The sequence below is a fragment of the Cupressus sempervirens genome, chromosome 1 (genome assembly GCF_028749045.1).
Source record: "Cupressus sempervirens isolate cs-2001-9-10 chromosome 1, ASM2874904v1, whole genome shotgun sequence".
Lineage (NCBI taxonomy): Eukaryota > Viridiplantae > Streptophyta > Pinopsida > Cupressales > Cupressaceae > Cupressus > Cupressus sempervirens.
The window spans coordinates 474,565,383-474,583,513 of NC_143118.1; the positions used below are offsets into that span (position 1 = coordinate 474,565,383).

Here is an 18,131-nt window from a genome sequence, read left to right on the forward strand (position 1 = left end):
GTAAAACCACTAAAATGTATAAAAATAGAGTGGAACTAATATAATTTAAGTCCTAAAGTCATTTTAATCATATTTCAAAAGTTTATGGAAAGTTTGAAGTCATTTGGATAATAATTGTAAAAGCTGTTCTAAAGTTGCCAAAATTGTAATAACAAGTTTTACAACTTGGTGACAACTTTTTAAAAATTGGTTTAAAGGTGTTAGTGGGTAGTTATAGGTTGGCTGGAGAGTTTAATGGTGCTTCCAAATTATATATATTTGGTCTCCAAACACGAAATTGTAAGTTGGAGAAGTTGGAGGAAGGATTTGGAATGGAAGAAAACTTATTTTGATATTGTATATTTCAGTTTTGTGGTTATTTTTTCTTGCAATTTTTTTGATGTTGTGGTTGATACGAACTCATTATGAATGGTACAGACCCGAGACTTATATTTTTCAGAAAGGTATATGAGTTATCTTTGATTTGGTTTTGGCTTGGATGATTTTTATTACATTTAGAAGAAGTTATGGCCATTTTGGTGAAGATTGGTCAGATTCTGTCATAATATGAACAGTTTTGAGGAAATTGCAATAACTTTTATTTCCTTTCTTGGATTTGGCCATAACTTGGAGAAAATATTGGTAACTCACTGTAATTGAGTCTCACAAAAAGAATCGGTTTCATTCTTTCATTTATAGAAGTTATTAATGATTGATTAAGGGTTTTAAATTCTGCCTTAGTTGAGAAATTGTTCTTAAAAGATGCAACGTTCTTGCATTCATTTGACTAGTTGGAAAAGATTATAAATGTGAATCCATACCTATAATTTTAGATTTTATTGGAAGGCCCATATAGCACACTTTTGTTGTGCTATTCTGCATCACAAATCCCTTGTGCTTCCAACTCTGCAAAACCGAGGCGGGTGTACTTGATCCTGAACAATAACCTTATATCCAAGATGCTTAAAGCAAATCAGTTATAACACGAATACAATGAAAGTTTTCCTAATGGAAAGAATTATAGAAAACTTCAAATTTGTGAATTACAAATTAAGAATAAGAAAAGAATATATGAGAGATTTTTAAATAAAAGTGATTATTATAAATGATTGCAACAAATGAATATATTATTTCCTCAATGGAAAGAAATGAAACAATTGCCAGCATATGGATTATGAATCAAGAATAAAAGACCAATGCTTAATTAGATGGGCAATCAGAGTCAATATTATAAGTTGACACATATAACTTTATAAAGTCTAATATTTTAAACTATAAACAATTTTAACAATTCAAACATGACGGATCAATTATATAAATGCAATTTTAAACTAGTATAGGTGCACTTTAATTTCTACAGAGACAAACTAGACATAAATAGGGAAACAATTAAATATTTCACAATATCTATGTTTATCAAATTTAAAATGCAATAATAACCCAGTCCACTTATCCGATTATTAAAATTAATTATAGAAATTAAATTAGAAAACAATTAATAAAGGACACAACTTAATAATAATTTAAAACTCTAATGCAAATAAATTAAATAGATATTTCTTACTGATCCGGAAATAAAATTATATTGGAGACATTCCTTACGGATGATTCATCCAATACAATTCGACTCCAGAATCGCACAAGAATTCATTCGATAATCCACCATCCACAGGTTTAGTTCAAAAAAACTTTTCTTTGCAAATGAAAAGTAATTTATCATAAGTGCATAAGATATGTATATATTTTATAGGAAAATGAATTGTTTTTTGTTTTGATTTTTACATCTTAAATTATAATAGACGGAGACGCATACCTCAACCATCATACCTCTTCATAAAAGAAACTAATCTTACATTATTAAACTAAATCTTCGAAATTCCTATAAACCATCGGCTCTTTATGATAAACTGACTTGGATTAGGGTAATGTAACTCTAGATTAATTTTTAATATGGTTTGTATTATAGCAGGCGGTTCAATTTTTCCTTCAATATATTTCAATATCGGCAAGTACTTATATCCTATTATGCGTTCATATGAGGCTTCCGATAACTCCTGTTGGCTCATGCATAAATCTCCAGACTTTGATGCTTGTGAATGACAACTCATCTCCATTTCTATACTCTTGTGGCCCAAAGAAAATCCAAATCCATGCTCACACCTGCAATACACAAAAATACTGTTAGATTTTGCATTATTAAAATGTAAAAATGTAATATGCAGGTCCCTTTGCTAATCTTCCGCCTCTGCATATTTCCATCTTAGACCCGACATGGCTCCCCTGCTTGGAATCGCAAATGCTTGCTCTCAATGGGCCCTCTTTAGATTTAATTATGTTATGGCAGTATAAACATTGGTTTTAATTTTGCTGATGAAAATATCTGCTCTTGTTAAACTCTTGAGGATATATATCATCAAGGCCAACTCTATACCATACCTCAACTAGTTTGAATCCAAATAGGGTTGCCAGTATTTACTTTTTGTAATTTATGGATCAGTAGCATAATTCAATCAGAGTAGAAACTTGTGGGCTGGACAAGATCATAACTCTTCTGCTGGAGACGTTTTTGATTTTCATAAATAATTGGTGTTTATATCATCACCCATACTTTTCCTTGCTATTTAAAATTGATCAAATTACCGCTTCACATATATTTCTCATATGCTATTGTGCCAGAATACTTGATATCTATCACATGCTTCAGAAGTGTCTTCTTAATACTGTTAAGAATAAAGGATCTCTGATAAACAAACAATTACAAAATGTTTGTAGATAAATTCTGATTCAAATATGCAGAATGAAAGTACTTATCTTTCACTGTGATTGTAGCAAGTTCTTTGATAGTCTTCCTTCTTTAGCAACGATCACTGTATTGGATCATTGTAATACAAATGATGTAAATAATAGCAATAATATTCAATAATGTTGATCTTATACTGCAGGTACTCGAATGCCTATTATTGATGCTTTCACTGTAGTCGAATGAGCACACACACACACACACACACACACACACATATATATATAAGAGGAGACAGACATGACTCCAAAGAGTCATGTCTCTATGTGGCCCAAAGACCACATAGGGACATGCCTCTTCGGAGGCATGTTTAGTTAATATGAAATTATTTCAACGTTTGTTTAAGTATTGTTGCCCGATAACAACACAAGAGCACAATAACAATATTCATAATCAAGGCACAGGTTAGAAACCCGACATAGGCCATGAAACTTGACGCGGGTAATATGGAACCTGACGGAGACAATAATATCTGTCAAGTAGTATGAAACCCGACCAATTAACTTGGTCAATCATTATGCATATTTACTGTCAATTATTCCATATGTATAATAAAGGTATATGCATACGTATATGTATTCATAAATCAGTATGAATATATGTACGTATACATATGCCTCTGTGATGCATATCAAACAGTGGCATAGTTATATCTCTGTAATGTATGGCAGATATCAGTGACAGAATACAAATGCTTATATCTCTGAAATGTATTTGCAAATAATAACATCATAGAAGATTCAAGTATTGCTTCTCCTGATGCTAAACATCAACAAATACTTCCATTGTATTTGTCTTTTACAAGAAATCTGTATAGATGAATTTATTGAAAACCCGGGGCTTTCTCCATTACAATACCTTTCATGGGTGTTTTTGCTTTTCTGTGCACTTGTTGATGTCCTCTCTATACAAATACTCGAATCGGAAGAAATTAAAGTCTGCAAGTACCATCAACATATATAACTGTTGCTTCTCCTATATATGTATAAATTTCTCATTGGCTGATGCTAGTCATATGTTTGTACAAATCTTGTATATTCATGACCAATAGCAGAAAAATCTCTTTGTTTTGGACTATTGTAAATAGAACAGCCCCATTATATTTAACATCAACATAATCAATAAATGCTTTTGCACCCATTTTACTATAAGAGTGCTCAGAAATATTAAAGCCAATTCAGAATACTGAAGCATGTGGTCCATCAATTAGCACATTGTAGGAAGTGGAATACAAACGCTGTTGAGAATCCTCTGTAATTGTTGTATTTAAAACCATTTCCTCATAAAATTCCTGAATTAAACTATAACACCATCAGTTTGTGAACATGATTGTCACCATCTTCAAATGCACAGCAGAAATGAATTTTAAACATGGAGGCTAATACTCATAGAATATGCTCAAATGGATGGCTAAATTTTTTGAATTTTAAGGCTCCATTAGTGGCTCTTGTTGGGGACACATGCTTCTTGTGGGTATGATGAGATTCCAGCTATCTTTGGAGAAGAAGACCAAACATCCATGCTTAACATGGTGCACGGTGAAATTGGGTGGCCCCAAGCCCCCCAAAAAATGAACATCACTTCTTTCCTCTATTGAACACCTTATTTTAATCATTCAACACTTTGGACTTCCTGAATATGATATCAAATCTCCATTAGTAAAATCTGATCCGTTAATACATGTAAAACAATCATCATACGACATGTGCATCTCTTGTTCAAGATTAGAATTTACATTTGCCTTATCAATAAGATCTTTTAAAAAGAAATAAATTTGATTATTTAATTCAAGCATGTGATTTCTTACTTCATTGATTTGATTAGTATACATAAAAGAAAAATCCTTAAAAGAAGGATGCTGAAAACTTGAAGGCAATTCTTTAAGCATATTATCAACAAATGTTATCATAGTCTTTAGGGATACTTACCTCGGGACACTGCATATATTTCATACTTGTATCAAATATATCATCCTGATGGGAAATACTTACTATCCCTGCTTCGTAAAAGCAATCCTTGGCATATAACTCTTGTTTAGCGTTTGATAAATCTTCGGGTATATTGTGTTTCTCACCATATAAAAAATCCCTTAAGTCATGCTCTTGATCAGTCATACAAGCATCTAGATTAGTTTTTTCTGCACAACTTGCTTGATCTCCATATGCTAGATGTTGTTCCTCACAACAAAAAGGCTTTGAAGATTGCTCACATTCAGAAACTATTACCCCTATTTTATCAAAAATCCGATCATACACGACAATTGGAGAATTTTCAGAATCACTCTCATGTGTTTGTACTTGCTGATCATAAGATGAACCTATACATATTTCATCTTCTACTTGCATATCATGAGTTTTATCCACTTCAAAACTATCATCAAGCCTGCTATCTTCATTATAAAGCTAATATACTTGAGTCCATAGAAAATCACTTTTAAAAAATGGATTTGAAAACATAGAAAACTCAGGTATACTTCTAGGAGAATTTTCATCTGACATTTTCTCATGCTATTCTATTTCACTTTCACAAAATATTATGTCCGGATTCTTTATTGTTTGACCACATGAGACGCTTGAAACAATTTTGAAATCATTCTCGGATGCATTTTTTTCTTCATGTATGCTCATATTATCTTCAAGAAATATATAAGAGCTATATTCTTCATTACCTTCCGCTAGTTCATCATATTTGGAATCTGAAAATTCTTTAGAACTGTATCCAAATAGATCTCTTTCTATACTTAAACCATAATGCACGTCGTCAACCAATATGTCATCCTCCTGAGAACTATATGCTCCTCCTAGTTCATTGTTTTCGTCCTCATGAAAGTGATATGGGTTTGTAGAGATGAATGCGTTTTCTCATTCATTAAATGTTTCATAGGACACATCAATTTGTTTCTCATTAATCTGATTTTCTTTGTGTACGGGAAGAAAAATTTGACCACCCTTTTTGACATACTTTTGATATTCCATATCTAACAAGGTCGAAATCTCATCCACACTAAGAGAATCCTCTTCATTTCTATTTTCTTCACAATCTAATTCCTTACCAGTCTCATCATGATTGGATTCTTCTTTAATTGGATCCAAAATTTCTTCGATACTCGAATCCGAAACATCATTATATTCTTGTGTTTCTTTGGCATCCTTTTCTTCATCTTTAATAGCTTCATCCCATATCTGAAGAAGAAGTTTTACATTAGGGTCCTTTGGCAAGATTCTCAACTTAACAATTTTGTTTAGAAATTCCATGTAAGGAGGTTGGAGGTTTGACGTAATCTCATGATAAGTGTTCATCACCCTCAAAAAAAAATGTGTTGAAGTCTCACCCTTATACCTTTCCAAATTGAAAAGGGTATCAAGTGGAGACATGTCAGGATCCTCTTCCATGTTGCAACTTTGGTCTTCATATTGTTCATGATACATGTCATTTTCCTTGCTTGTATTGCGAAATTTATATAGGAACCATTGTTCGAATTGTTTCTAGGATGAGATGCATTGTGTGGGTAATGATTCATATGCCTGTCTTGTATTGTCCTTCAAAGTCTTGGCAAACATTTTCTTTACCTAATCCTCCGCACGAATCTCTTAATCTTCTATAAATGTATAAAATGCATCCAAATGTTGAATTGCCGATTCATCCCATACTCCATGGAACTTTGGTACCAGTTGTGAAACCTTTGGAGATAACTTGTCACGTCCCCTTTCTAGAGTGGACATCAAAGATGATAGAGTTAGCCTATCAGGGAGTCTCGTAGGCTGGCAGTGGTGTTTAGAGACTTAGTCAGGTATGCAGTGTTCGGATCTGGAGTTTGAGACAGTAGGAGGGCAGTTGAGAGCAGTTCCTTAATTGTAGGAATTTCCTACATTTTAGGAGGTGGAGATGGGTTATAGTCTTGAATCTCTACAAGATCATTTTATGGTCTCAGTTTCAGGAGATTCGGAGATGTTCCTATTTTCTAGGAGTATCCCTAATTTTGAGGGATGAGATTGTCAGTTATTTTAGATTATCCGACATCAGTCACAAGAGTTGACGAGCTCAGTTTCACCTTGTAGAGGTGTTTTGGCTATCAGTTCGCTATTTGGTAAATATTTTAATATATTTAAATGTTCTCCTAAGTTAGCATTTTAATAATTTAAATAAGGCTAAGTTATAGCCATTTTGGAGCAATAAGAGGTTTTTTGGCCTCATCTGGGTGAATATCCCTTGGTGTAATAGCTTGTTGGAAAGGTCTTGAACTTTTCTAAATATTTCTCTTTTGACTTAGAGCAATTCGGTGAATAGATTTCTTTCTATTGGGAAAAGGTCATTTTCTGGATACTTGACCACTTTAAAAATGAGAAATATATTATTTTATAACCCAATGCCACATGGAGACACTTTTAGGGTTCGAGCTAAGTTTGGTGGGTTATAAGGAGGTAAAAGACAAAGTTCGAAGGCATTATTGACATATTACATTTTGAATTTGTGTTTTGGGCTCTGATTGAGCTTTCAACATTTGGGACGCCAACCCCACTTGCTTTGCTTGTTTGAGATGTAGCCCCCAAAATAGTGGTTTGGATTCTTGCAGTTAGAAGCATCTTGGAGATTGTGCATTGTTTCTTTTGGGGAACACAGTACCGAGTCAGAGTTTTAGCTCGGGTTTGGGCATTTTACCCACGTGTGGGCACTTTGCAGCTGTACGACCACGCCTGGCAGCCATATTATTGCCCATATGTAGCATTAGAGAGCTTGATTCTAGTCGTAGCTTCCTTTTGGATTCATATTTCACCTTCACGCCTTTAGGTTGGCTTTATTCTTGGTTGCAATCATCTGGATATTATTGTAAATTTTCATTTGGTTACATATTAGGCGTATATTCAAAAAAATCTACTTGAAAAGACTTTGCTTTAAATGTATTTGGAATACATTTTCAGAACTGGTTCATGTTATTGTATTTCTGCTATTACTTATTGAAAAATCATCAAAAATATAAAACAATTGAACTCTTTTGCAACTTTTTTCTAGTTCTGCAAGAAAATTTTAATAAACAGGGAAAACAAATTTAAAAATATAAAATTACAACAGCTCATCAGAAGAGATCCATCAGGGGTCTTTCAGTGTTATCAGAGCCTAGAACCTGCCAACCTATTGGAAAAGAAATCAGTTTAGTTATAGGTCAATACCATGGCTAGAAATAAAAATGGGTGCTCTAAGGTTTCATCTTCGTTAAGAAGCACAAATAAGATGCCTCTTGCCAAGACATTCAATGTTGTAGTTATGAGTAGCTACCATCAGTATTGTTCTCTTCCTAAGGAGATACACAACCTCCTTTCCTTTACAGAATTTATGGGTGTACTTGAAGCAAATGATAACTAGGTATCTACAAGCTCCTTTTAGCAACAAAAAGAGAAAGAAATATTAAATAATAATAAAGAAGCCATTGGTCACAAATTGGAAGAGATTACAATCAGGGGATAAACCATTAGAGATGTTGAAAATGTGACACCAAGGTGTGAGGCCTATTCTAAAATTTGCAATAGCAGTTCAAATCATGAGGCAACATTTATTTCAAATGAAGGTAATGATGTTGATGATGGTATTCAACTTAAGAATGGGATGACAAGTTTAGTATGCAAACACTCTGATTTTGAATCTCATAGAAGCCAAGTTGAAGACTTCTTTGAGCCACTTCTATCTAAGCATGTGTAGAATCAAGATGGGGTGTTGTTTGATGATTGGAATGGAAGCATGGAGAAGGCTCCCACAACTCTGATTTGGGGTAGCGATAGCTTACACCTTCCTTGTAATATGGTAACTCTTTCACTTGGGAATAGTCATGAAGGCCTGTATACAAGTGGTGGCCATGAGGCTTTTTATGATAATACACTTAAAGGGGTCAAAAATATAACTAGAACATATCATAATAATTCTGAAGTTCATAACAGCAGTGACACAATTTTGTCACCTCAAGATGTGGCATCCTTTGGTCAAGAAGAGAACAATGATTTGTATTCTATATTTGAGGGTACACATGGGGCAAGCATGGGATGTGATGATGGGAATGATACAAGTCATCATAAGCCTAATTTTGTGTACTTTGGGGTAGATGATATAAAACATTGTCAAAGGTTGAATAAATATGGGTTAGATAGAGCTATGCAAGCAAAGATACTTGTTGCTCAAGCAAGACAACATCTCCAAAGAGTCAAAAAATGCCATAATCAGATAGATGATGCAAGGAAACAAAGAGAATCATTCATTAGAACTTTATTTCTTCCAATGGAAGAAGAGGCTAGCGTTGACTTGGATGGAACAACAAGTAATACAGAGGGTTAGGATTATTTTGGTGAGTTTGCACAAGAGAGTAATCCAGACATAGGTATTTCAGAGGCATTGGGTGATGAGACTTCATGTCATGATGAGTCTGATTTCTTAGACCATACCCTAGAAATCAAAGTAGTGTGTACTCATAGTGACACTGAATCAAGATCGTGATTGGGTTGTATGTGTAGACACATGGGGAGCTAATGAGAGTGAGCATAGTGTGGTGACAACAGTTTCATCATTGACAGAGGAGGTGGTCTTAGAGGTACGAAGTTGCAGTATTATAAAGCAGGATACATGCATTAGTGAATGCATACTGGATACTCTTTATAGCGATGTACATGACTCTGACATAGTATTCTACCATAGCGCAGATTCAGAGGTAATACACATGCTTGAGAATTATCATTTTCTGATTCCTTATCATTTGATTAAACAACTCAGGGTTGATGACAGGAGGGTAGACATAGTGGTTGAACACTTTGATGTCACTCGACAGATGTTATCTACACTCAGTTGGAGTGCTCTTATGACTGATGAGCAGGATAGTGGAGAATTTTCCATGACAGATTTCCATGCTCTTCATAAGGCTATGGGGATATTGAAGCAGGACTTATACTATCGGCGTTGCGATAGTGCACTCCCACTTTAGAGGATAGAGTTATTAGTTGTAGGCACCTGACTCAACAGTTTGGGAGGATTGGTTGGTGGGACCAGCAAACGATCTAGCATTATGTCAAGCAATTTCCAACATGGGCTATCACATCTATATCACAGAGACTTCATCCGAGATCATGGTTACAGGATGATGTGGATATTAGTAGACATGATGCTTTGGATGATTATTACTTTCGTGGTGGTATCACAGTGGTTGCGGAGAGATATGGCATGATAGAGGTTTCCAGTTATCCCTATTTATACCTGATGGATGGGTGCTAGTTTAGATGGTGTTGGAGTCCGGGTGTCGTTTTGTTTGACGCCTTGTCTCACAGGGATTCTAGTATGTTACCACCTTGGTTGTGGGAACACTCTCGTCCAGTGTGGGATCCTGGTATTATCCTATGCAGTGCATTTGATTGGGCGATCCTTGATGTGTTGCTTCATTTCACACACATAGGAGTGTATATCAGAGTGGGGCAACAGGAGTTTGTTCATTTCTTGTGGACAAGCAATCTATGGGAAGGGAGGATTGTCATGCCCCCTTTCTAGAGTGGACATCAGAGACGATAGAGTTGGCCTATCAGGGAGTCTCGTAGGCTAGCAGTGGTGTTTATAGACTTAGTTAGGGTATACAGTATTCGGATTTGGAGTTTCAAACAATAGGAGGGCAGTTGAGAGTAGTTCCTTAATTGTAGGAGGAGTTTCCTACATTTTAGGAGGTGGAGATGGGTTATAGTCTTGAGTCTCTACGAGATCATTCTATGGTTTTAGTTTCGGGAGATTCAGAGATGTTCCTATTTTTTAGGAGTATCCCTAATTTTGAGGGATGAGACTATCAGTTATTTTAGATTTTTTGGCATCAGTCTCCGGAGGTGATGAGTTTAGTTTCACCTTGTAGAGGTGGTTTGGCTATCAGTTCGCTAATTGGGAAATATTCTAATATATTTAAATATTCTCCTAAGTTAGCATTTTAATAATTTAAATAAGGCTAAGTTATAGCCATTTTGGAGTAATAGGGGGTTTTTTGGCCTCATCTGGGTGAATATCCCTTGGTGTAATAACTCGTTGGGAAGGTCTTGAACTTTTCTAAATATTTTTTTTTTTGACTCAGAGCAATTCAGTGAACGGATTTCTTTCTATTAGGAAAAAGGTCATTTTCTGGATACTTGACCACTTTTAAAATGAGAAATATATTATTTTATAACCCAACGCCACATGGAGACACTTTTAGGGTTCAAGCTAAGTTTGGTGGGTTATAAGGAGGTAAAAGACAAAGTTTGAAGGCATTATTGACATATTACATTTTGGATTTGTGTTTTGGGCTCTGATTGAGCTTTCAGCATTTGGGATGCCAACCCCCCTTGCTTTGCTTGTTTGGGACGTAGCCCCCAAAAAAGTGGTTTGGATTTTTGCAGTCAGAAGCATCTTGGAGATTGTGCATGAACGCAGTACTCAATCAGAGTTTGAGCTTGGGTTTTGGCATTTTACCCATGCGTGGGCACTTTGCAGCTATATGACTATGCCTAACAGCCATATTATTTCCCACGTGCAGCATTTGAGAGTTGGATTTTGGCTGTAGCTTCCTTTTGGGCTCATATTTCACCTTCATGCCTTCAAATTGGCTTTATTCTTGGTTGTAATCCTCTGGATATTATTGTAAATCTTCATCTGGTTACATATTAGGCATATATTCAAAAAATCTACTTGAAACGACTTTGCTTTAAATGTATTTGGAATACATTTTCAGAACTGGTTCATGTTATTATACTTCTGTTATTACTTATTGAAAAATCATCAAAAATATAAAACAATCAAATCCTTTTGCAACTTTTGTCTAGTTTTGTAAGAAAATTTTAATAAACAAGGAAAAAAAATTTTAAAATATAAAATTATAGCAGATCAGCATAAGAGATCCATTAGGGATCTTTCATAACTTGCTAGGTTTCATAATCAAAATTCTTGAAATCTAATGGCCTGATGCCATTTGGAATAAAAGGCTTTCTATGAAATGATCGATGCATTTGAAAAAACTGTATAGCACTTCCTTTTGAGTCTTCTCCCTCAATAGAGTCACTAATGATTTAGGCACTTCTTTTGTTAAAGTACCAATCAAAATAGAATAGGGTTGCCACCTCCAAATGGAGGAAATGAATAATCTTCAAGAATCTAAGTTCTTCCTTCTAGGAGAGTATTCCTCACCAAAGATCGAATCTGTAGAAAAAGCTTAAAGAAAAATCATACAATGCTTCTACAAGATCAAATCTTTACAAAGAAAATCACGATTGATAAAATAATTCAGAGAGATTAACATCTTTAAGGAAATTAAATGAACTATAAAAAACTTATCAATTTAGAATTTTAAATATATCAAAATGTTTAAATAAATTAAATAGAATCTAACTCTTACTAGTCTACAATCAGAAACTCTTAGGGTTTGTTTTGCAACTGTCCCTAGTAGAGTCACCAATCTGTTGGTTCCCAAAATCGCAAATTGGAATCCTACGAGCCTTGCTTGCTCGATGCTGGGATATCCAACTGGTTAAGGCCAACTTGACGGGAGTGATCGATGCGATCCAAATCCCTTGTGCTTCCAACTCTGCAAAATCGAGGCAGGTGTACCTGATCCTGGACAACAACCTTATATCCAAGATGCTTAAAGCAGATCAATTAAAACACAAATACAAATAAAGTTTTCGTAATAGCACGAATTATGCATTTCCTCTATTTCAGGATTTTAAACTTTTAGTTGAAAAAGAGTCTGGGAAATCCATTATTACTCTTAGATTAGACAATGGGGGGGAATTTTGTTCTAATGCTTTCTCCAGCTTCTTGGATACACATGGCATAAAACACCAGTTAACCACGCCCCACACACCACAACAGAACAGTGTAGTTGAACATCGGAACAGGACAACCACCGAGATGGCTTGTTCCATGCTCGAACACAAACATGTTTCGAAGCAGTTTTGGGCAGAAGTAGTTAACATTGCAATTTATCTGTTGAACCAGTCACCCACAGTGGTAGTCAAAGGTAAAACTCCGGAAGAGGCCTAGTCAGGTTGCAAGCCCAGAATCAGTCACTTGAAGGTTTTTGGCTCTCTTGTTTTTGTTTGGATCCCTGATGCGTCACGCACCAAGTTGGATGCCAAGAGTCAGAAACTCATGTTAGCTGGATATAGCAGTCTTCAAAATGCCTACTGCCTGATCGATGTTGAGACATCTCATCTCATCTACAGTCGTGATGTAGTCTTTGATGAGCAACGAGGACCATTCATGCCAGTTTCTCTTGTTCTTGATCCAGCAGACTAGCCTATGATGGCTCATGACTTGGGAGTTCGGCTTCCATTAGGTCCAGCTGATGAGAGGGCTCTAGTAGCTCCTGCAGCTCCAGTTATTCCAGTGATACCTATACAGACACCTCCGACTTCTCCTGCAGGATCATCTCACTTTGTAGATGCTTCACCTGAGTTTGATCCAAATTATTTTGATGAGGATCTTGCTGATCAAGCATCTCCGAGCATTAATGTTGGTCATTCTCCTATCCGGCATAAGTGGTGGGCTAAGAAACTTGCTAATCTTCGTGATGATGAGCTCATTGATGGGAGAACTACTTGGAAAAAGAGAAAAACTACAAATACTATTAACTTTTCTCTTATGGTCAACATTCACAGTGTGTTTGAACCTCAAACATATTCCGAGGCTAAAGGAATTCCAGAGTGGGAATAGCCCATGACATCTTAACACCAAAGCCTGCTAAAGAACAACACTTGTGTCCTTTCTGATCTTCCACCAGGGAAGAAACCCATTGGCTACAAATGGGTCTACAAAATCAAATACAAATTGGATGGTACTTTGAATAAGTACAAAGCTCGTTTAGTGGCGAAGGGCTTTTCTCAGTGTTAGGGCATTGATTATGAGGAGACCTTTGCTCCTACTGCAAAGATGAGTACCATCATATCAGTCCTAGCCATGGTAGCACAATTCGGTTGTAAGGTCCATCAGATGGACGTCAAGAGTGCTTTTTTGAATGGTGATCTCCATGAAGAGGTCTACATGATGCAGCCTCCTAGTTTCAAGGTTGCTGGTAAAGACCATCAAATTTTCAGATTGGTAAAAGCTCTCTATGGTTTGAAGCAGGCCCCTCGAGCATGGTACATCAAGATTGATAAGTACCTCAGTGATCAAGGCTTCAAGAGTTCTTCAGACTCAAATCTTTACATCAAAACTAGTGACAGTGACATCATTCTTTGGGTTATTTATGTGGATGATTTGATCATCACTGGTAGTTTGGCATCTTTGATTCAGGAAATCAAACAAAATTTATGCGTCTTTTGATATGATTGACCTTGGGCTCATGCATTATTGCCTAGGTGTTGAAGTTTGGCAACAGTCTTCTGGTATATTCATCTCTTAGTTCAAATATGCCAGGGCTCTGTTAGACAAATTCTAAATGCAGGATTGCAAACCTGCATCCACACCTATGGAGAAAGGTCTCAAGTTATCAGCAAAGTTTGATTCTCCTTCCATTGATGATACTACATACAGGCAACTAGCAGGCAGCCTCATCTACCTCTCTGCTACTAGGCGTGATATCAACTTCGCAGTCAGCTATATTGCATGCTTTATGACAGCTCCTAAGGCTAATCCTTGGATGGCAACAGAGTGTGTGCTTCGTTATGTGAAGGGCACTTCAGATTATGGACTTTTGTACTCTCGAAGTTCTAATCCTAAATTTAGTGGGTTCACAGATTCAGATTGGGTAGGCTCTATTGATGATAAAAAGTCAACATCTGGATATGTGTTCAGTTTGGGATCCGCTGCAGTCACATGGACCAGCAAGAATTAGCAGGTAGTTTCTCTCTCTTCTACAGAGGCTGAATATAGAGGGACTGTTAAGGCAGGATGTGAAGCTGTTTAGCTTTGTTGGATGCTTGGGGATATGCAGATGTCACTAGTAGGACCAACTACTCTATTTGTTGATAATGAAGGCACTATCAAGTTAGCACGAAATCCAGTCTTCCATGAACAAACCAAGCATGTGGATGTTCATTGTCATTACATACGACAGCTGGTTGAAGATGGGACTATAGATTTGCAGTATGTTCCTACCAAAGATCAGACTACAGACATTCTCACCAAGCCTCTTGGTCTTGATAAGTTTGTCAAATTTAGAGGACAGCTTGGTGTGTTAGATAGATTAACCATTAAGGGAGGGTATTACAATAATAGACAAGTTGCCTATTATTAGTCAATGGTTATCTATTGTAAATATCTATTAAGCTTTAGTTTGCTTTCATTTTTTGCTTTCTCTAGAATAGAATGTTTCTATTCTTTACAATCGTTTCCTAAGGAAACATTGTCTCATTCTTTTGTATAAATTGACATTTCGGTCTTTGTTAATATCAAGCAAGTATTTTACCAATTGCTTCCATAATAAGCAATGCATAATATGAACCAGACCTGAATTATCTTCAAAGTTCATTGAATCAGACCTACTAAATAATGGTAGCAGCACTAAGCAAGGCATAATATGAATAGGTGATTATTTGCAATGATAGAATATGTCACTAGCTAGCCCAACTCTGCTCCAGCACCATTTGTTTGTGAACAGCAGTATTATACTCAATTGAAGACCACTTTTTGATGCTCAAATAACAGCCTTAACCTTTCCTTAAAAAAATTATTTCAGCTCTTCACTAAAGATGACAAATGACCACTCAAAATGCATCGTCCAGCAAAGAGGAATATTCATAAATAATACCAAGAATGATAGAAGGTTTAATCACTGTAAAATGAGCCTAAGTTTGATTTCCGACTTCTCAGAAAAAGCATAGCAGCAATCAGAAAAAGAATCTGATCATGACAAAACTTAAACAACACTACAAAAAGATCACACCTCACCGAAACCAAGAAATCCGCATTAGAAACAAGTGAATACTTTCATTTTTCCAATTCCAAAGACACCCACAAAGCCAAAAGCTTTGTAAATTTTGAACCACAAACACCAACCAGATAGAGTGTCTCTCTCACCACTGAAACCAACGAGAAGACTTTTTTTGTGAGTTTTTTTTAAGGAAACAGTCAACTGGCTCCATGATTTTTGATTATTTGTGTATAATTGTGATTTTTATGCGGATTATTCCTTCTCAATTTCACATAACCTGACAATAAAGTAGAAAACATAAAGATTGATTTAAATGGGGGGAAAATTGAGCACATCAAGAATGAGAAATCAAGGGCTAGCTCTTCCCACCAAAGAGAAAAGAGTTAGTGTCCCATTTTCAATGCAAACAAAACAAAACAAATCTTGATGCAAACATATATACTGAAGACTTCTAGAAACATTCATAAAATCCATGTCATAAGTTCCTTATAAGGCCTACAGACATATATGCAAACATAATTACTGACAGCTTATAGAAATATACAAGAATTCGGTGCTATAAGTCTCTTATGAGGCATACATACATAGCTTTACACCCCAACTTGAAGAAATAAATTAGAACAAATACTTGGATGTTAGACGAGGACGTGGATATATTAACAAAGGTTTACATGTTGGAAGACAATTTTTGGAAATAGAAATATACAAGAAATCCATGCTATACATCACTTATGAGGCAAGCATATATAGCTTTACACCCCAACTTGAAGAAATGAATCGGAACAGATACTTAGATGTTACAAGAGGATGTGGATATATTAACATATGTTTACATGTTGGAAGACAATTTTTGGAAAATTAATATGTGCCAAAGAGCTCAAATTCCTTGATTCATTTTTCACCTAGAAATCCTCTTGCAACAATTTATGGACTGCGTAAGCTTAATTTGTCTTGATAATGTATATGTTAATGTTTTAGCATTAGTAGAAGTAAAATGATGTTTATCTGATTTGTGTTTACGTTTTAGATAAACTGTTATTGCTGATTCTTATATATATAATATATATTATATATGTAATATAATATGTATTATATATATTATGCATTGTATATAATAATATAATATTATATTACATATATGGTTAATATATTAATATTATATATATATATGTTAAAGATGAGTTATGCATATAGTTATTTATAACATGGTGATTAACTATAGAGACATGTCTCCTCCTCTCATATCATACATATATGAGAATCTAATATGCATTTAGAAATTATCAATTACAATGGCAATGACAGTACATTTGTAGAAACAATCTTAGTTACTTTAACATGGTATCAGAGCCTAGCTGTAAATGGAAGAAAAATAAAAATGATCAGAAATGACTATGGTGAAAGGCCTTGAAATATTATATGATTGGAGGTGTGAAATCAAAGCACGGAATGTGAGTGAGCAGTACATTAGCGGACTGGATTTGGAGTCCGAAATTCTCTTTCGACATTCATAAGAGGAAGGGGATAAGGAACAAACTATTATGAAATAGGAGATTAATATTGCTTATAGTGTGTGAACAAGAAATATATAGTGAAGTGATTATAACATCAGTATAAAGAACATCGAGATAATAAAGAGACATACATTAATTTGAATATATACAGACACATAAATATAGTGTGGTTGTTAAAGAATGAAGAAAGACATACAATAGTTGTGATTGCAACACCTACAGGTCTAGAAGTCAAACACGTACAGGTTGGAGAAGATTTCAAATATTTTAGAACCCACCATAAGTCATAGGAGTCGTGCAATGGTATATTATGTACAGAAAACATTGAGATTACTGCAGCGATACTAGAGCAACATGATGGCAAACAGTTGATATCAAATAAATTTGATGCAGATAGTCTATGGATTGCAATAAAAGAAAATATGCAATAACCTATCTATCGTATTCAAATTTTGAATCCAGTAGTAAAAAGATGACAAGCCAACGATGAATATTTGATAAGAGTTCAAACAACAAAATCAAATATTAGAAGATGTTTGGCAATGCAAAGATTATGCATACGATAGCCCAGGTTTTTATAATCATTTTCTAGAAATGCCATCGGTAGCCTTCATATATCACAAACAAATCAACGACATGGCAATCCTTTAAAAGCAGGGATATATGAAACACATGGTCGGGAGATTCATTGCCCTATCACCCAGAGGCATCATCATTTTTGAAAGATGAACCAAACTTAGCGATATAATTTTTCAGCAGAGGAGCCACGTCAAAATTTACTCCGTCAAAGAAATGAAGGGCACAATAGTGTTTGTGTATAACAAAGAGAAGTGCTTTAAGTTTCTACACGTCGAGACCAACCACAATGACCAAGCAGCCATAAAAATCAGAATATGCTATGGCATAAAGGTTTGAATGACAAAGTCAACATACCATGAAACATACAATTTGTATCAAAGACAATGTCAAAATAAAATCCTCCACA

General features: G+C 35.2%; 2 protein-coding genes across 9 annotated transcripts in view; one reads left to right on the forward strand and one right to left on the reverse strand.

Moving 5' to 3' along the window:
- LOC149578339 (phototropin-1A-like) overlaps positions 1 to 18,131 on the forward strand; it is a 338,062-nt gene that overhangs the window by 92,579 nt on the left and 227,352 nt on the right. The window lies entirely within an intron of this gene.
- Positions 1 to 18,131, reverse strand: part of LOC149578340 (uncharacterized) — a 260,414-nt gene that overhangs the window by 14,449 nt on the left and 227,834 nt on the right. For 2 of the 3 annotated variants that reach the window (XR_016364299.1, XM_089828345.1), the window contains one exon: positions 801 to 926. The exons of the other annotated variant lie outside the window; for it this stretch is intronic. Coding sequence is in view for 1 of the 2 variants with exons in the window: in XM_089828345.1 (XP_089684471.1) it covers positions 801 to 926 (126 nt within the window). In the remaining variant the exon portion in view is untranslated. The remainder of the gene's footprint in view (positions 1 to 800; positions 927 to 18,131) is intronic. 3 annotated transcript variants of the gene reach the window in all.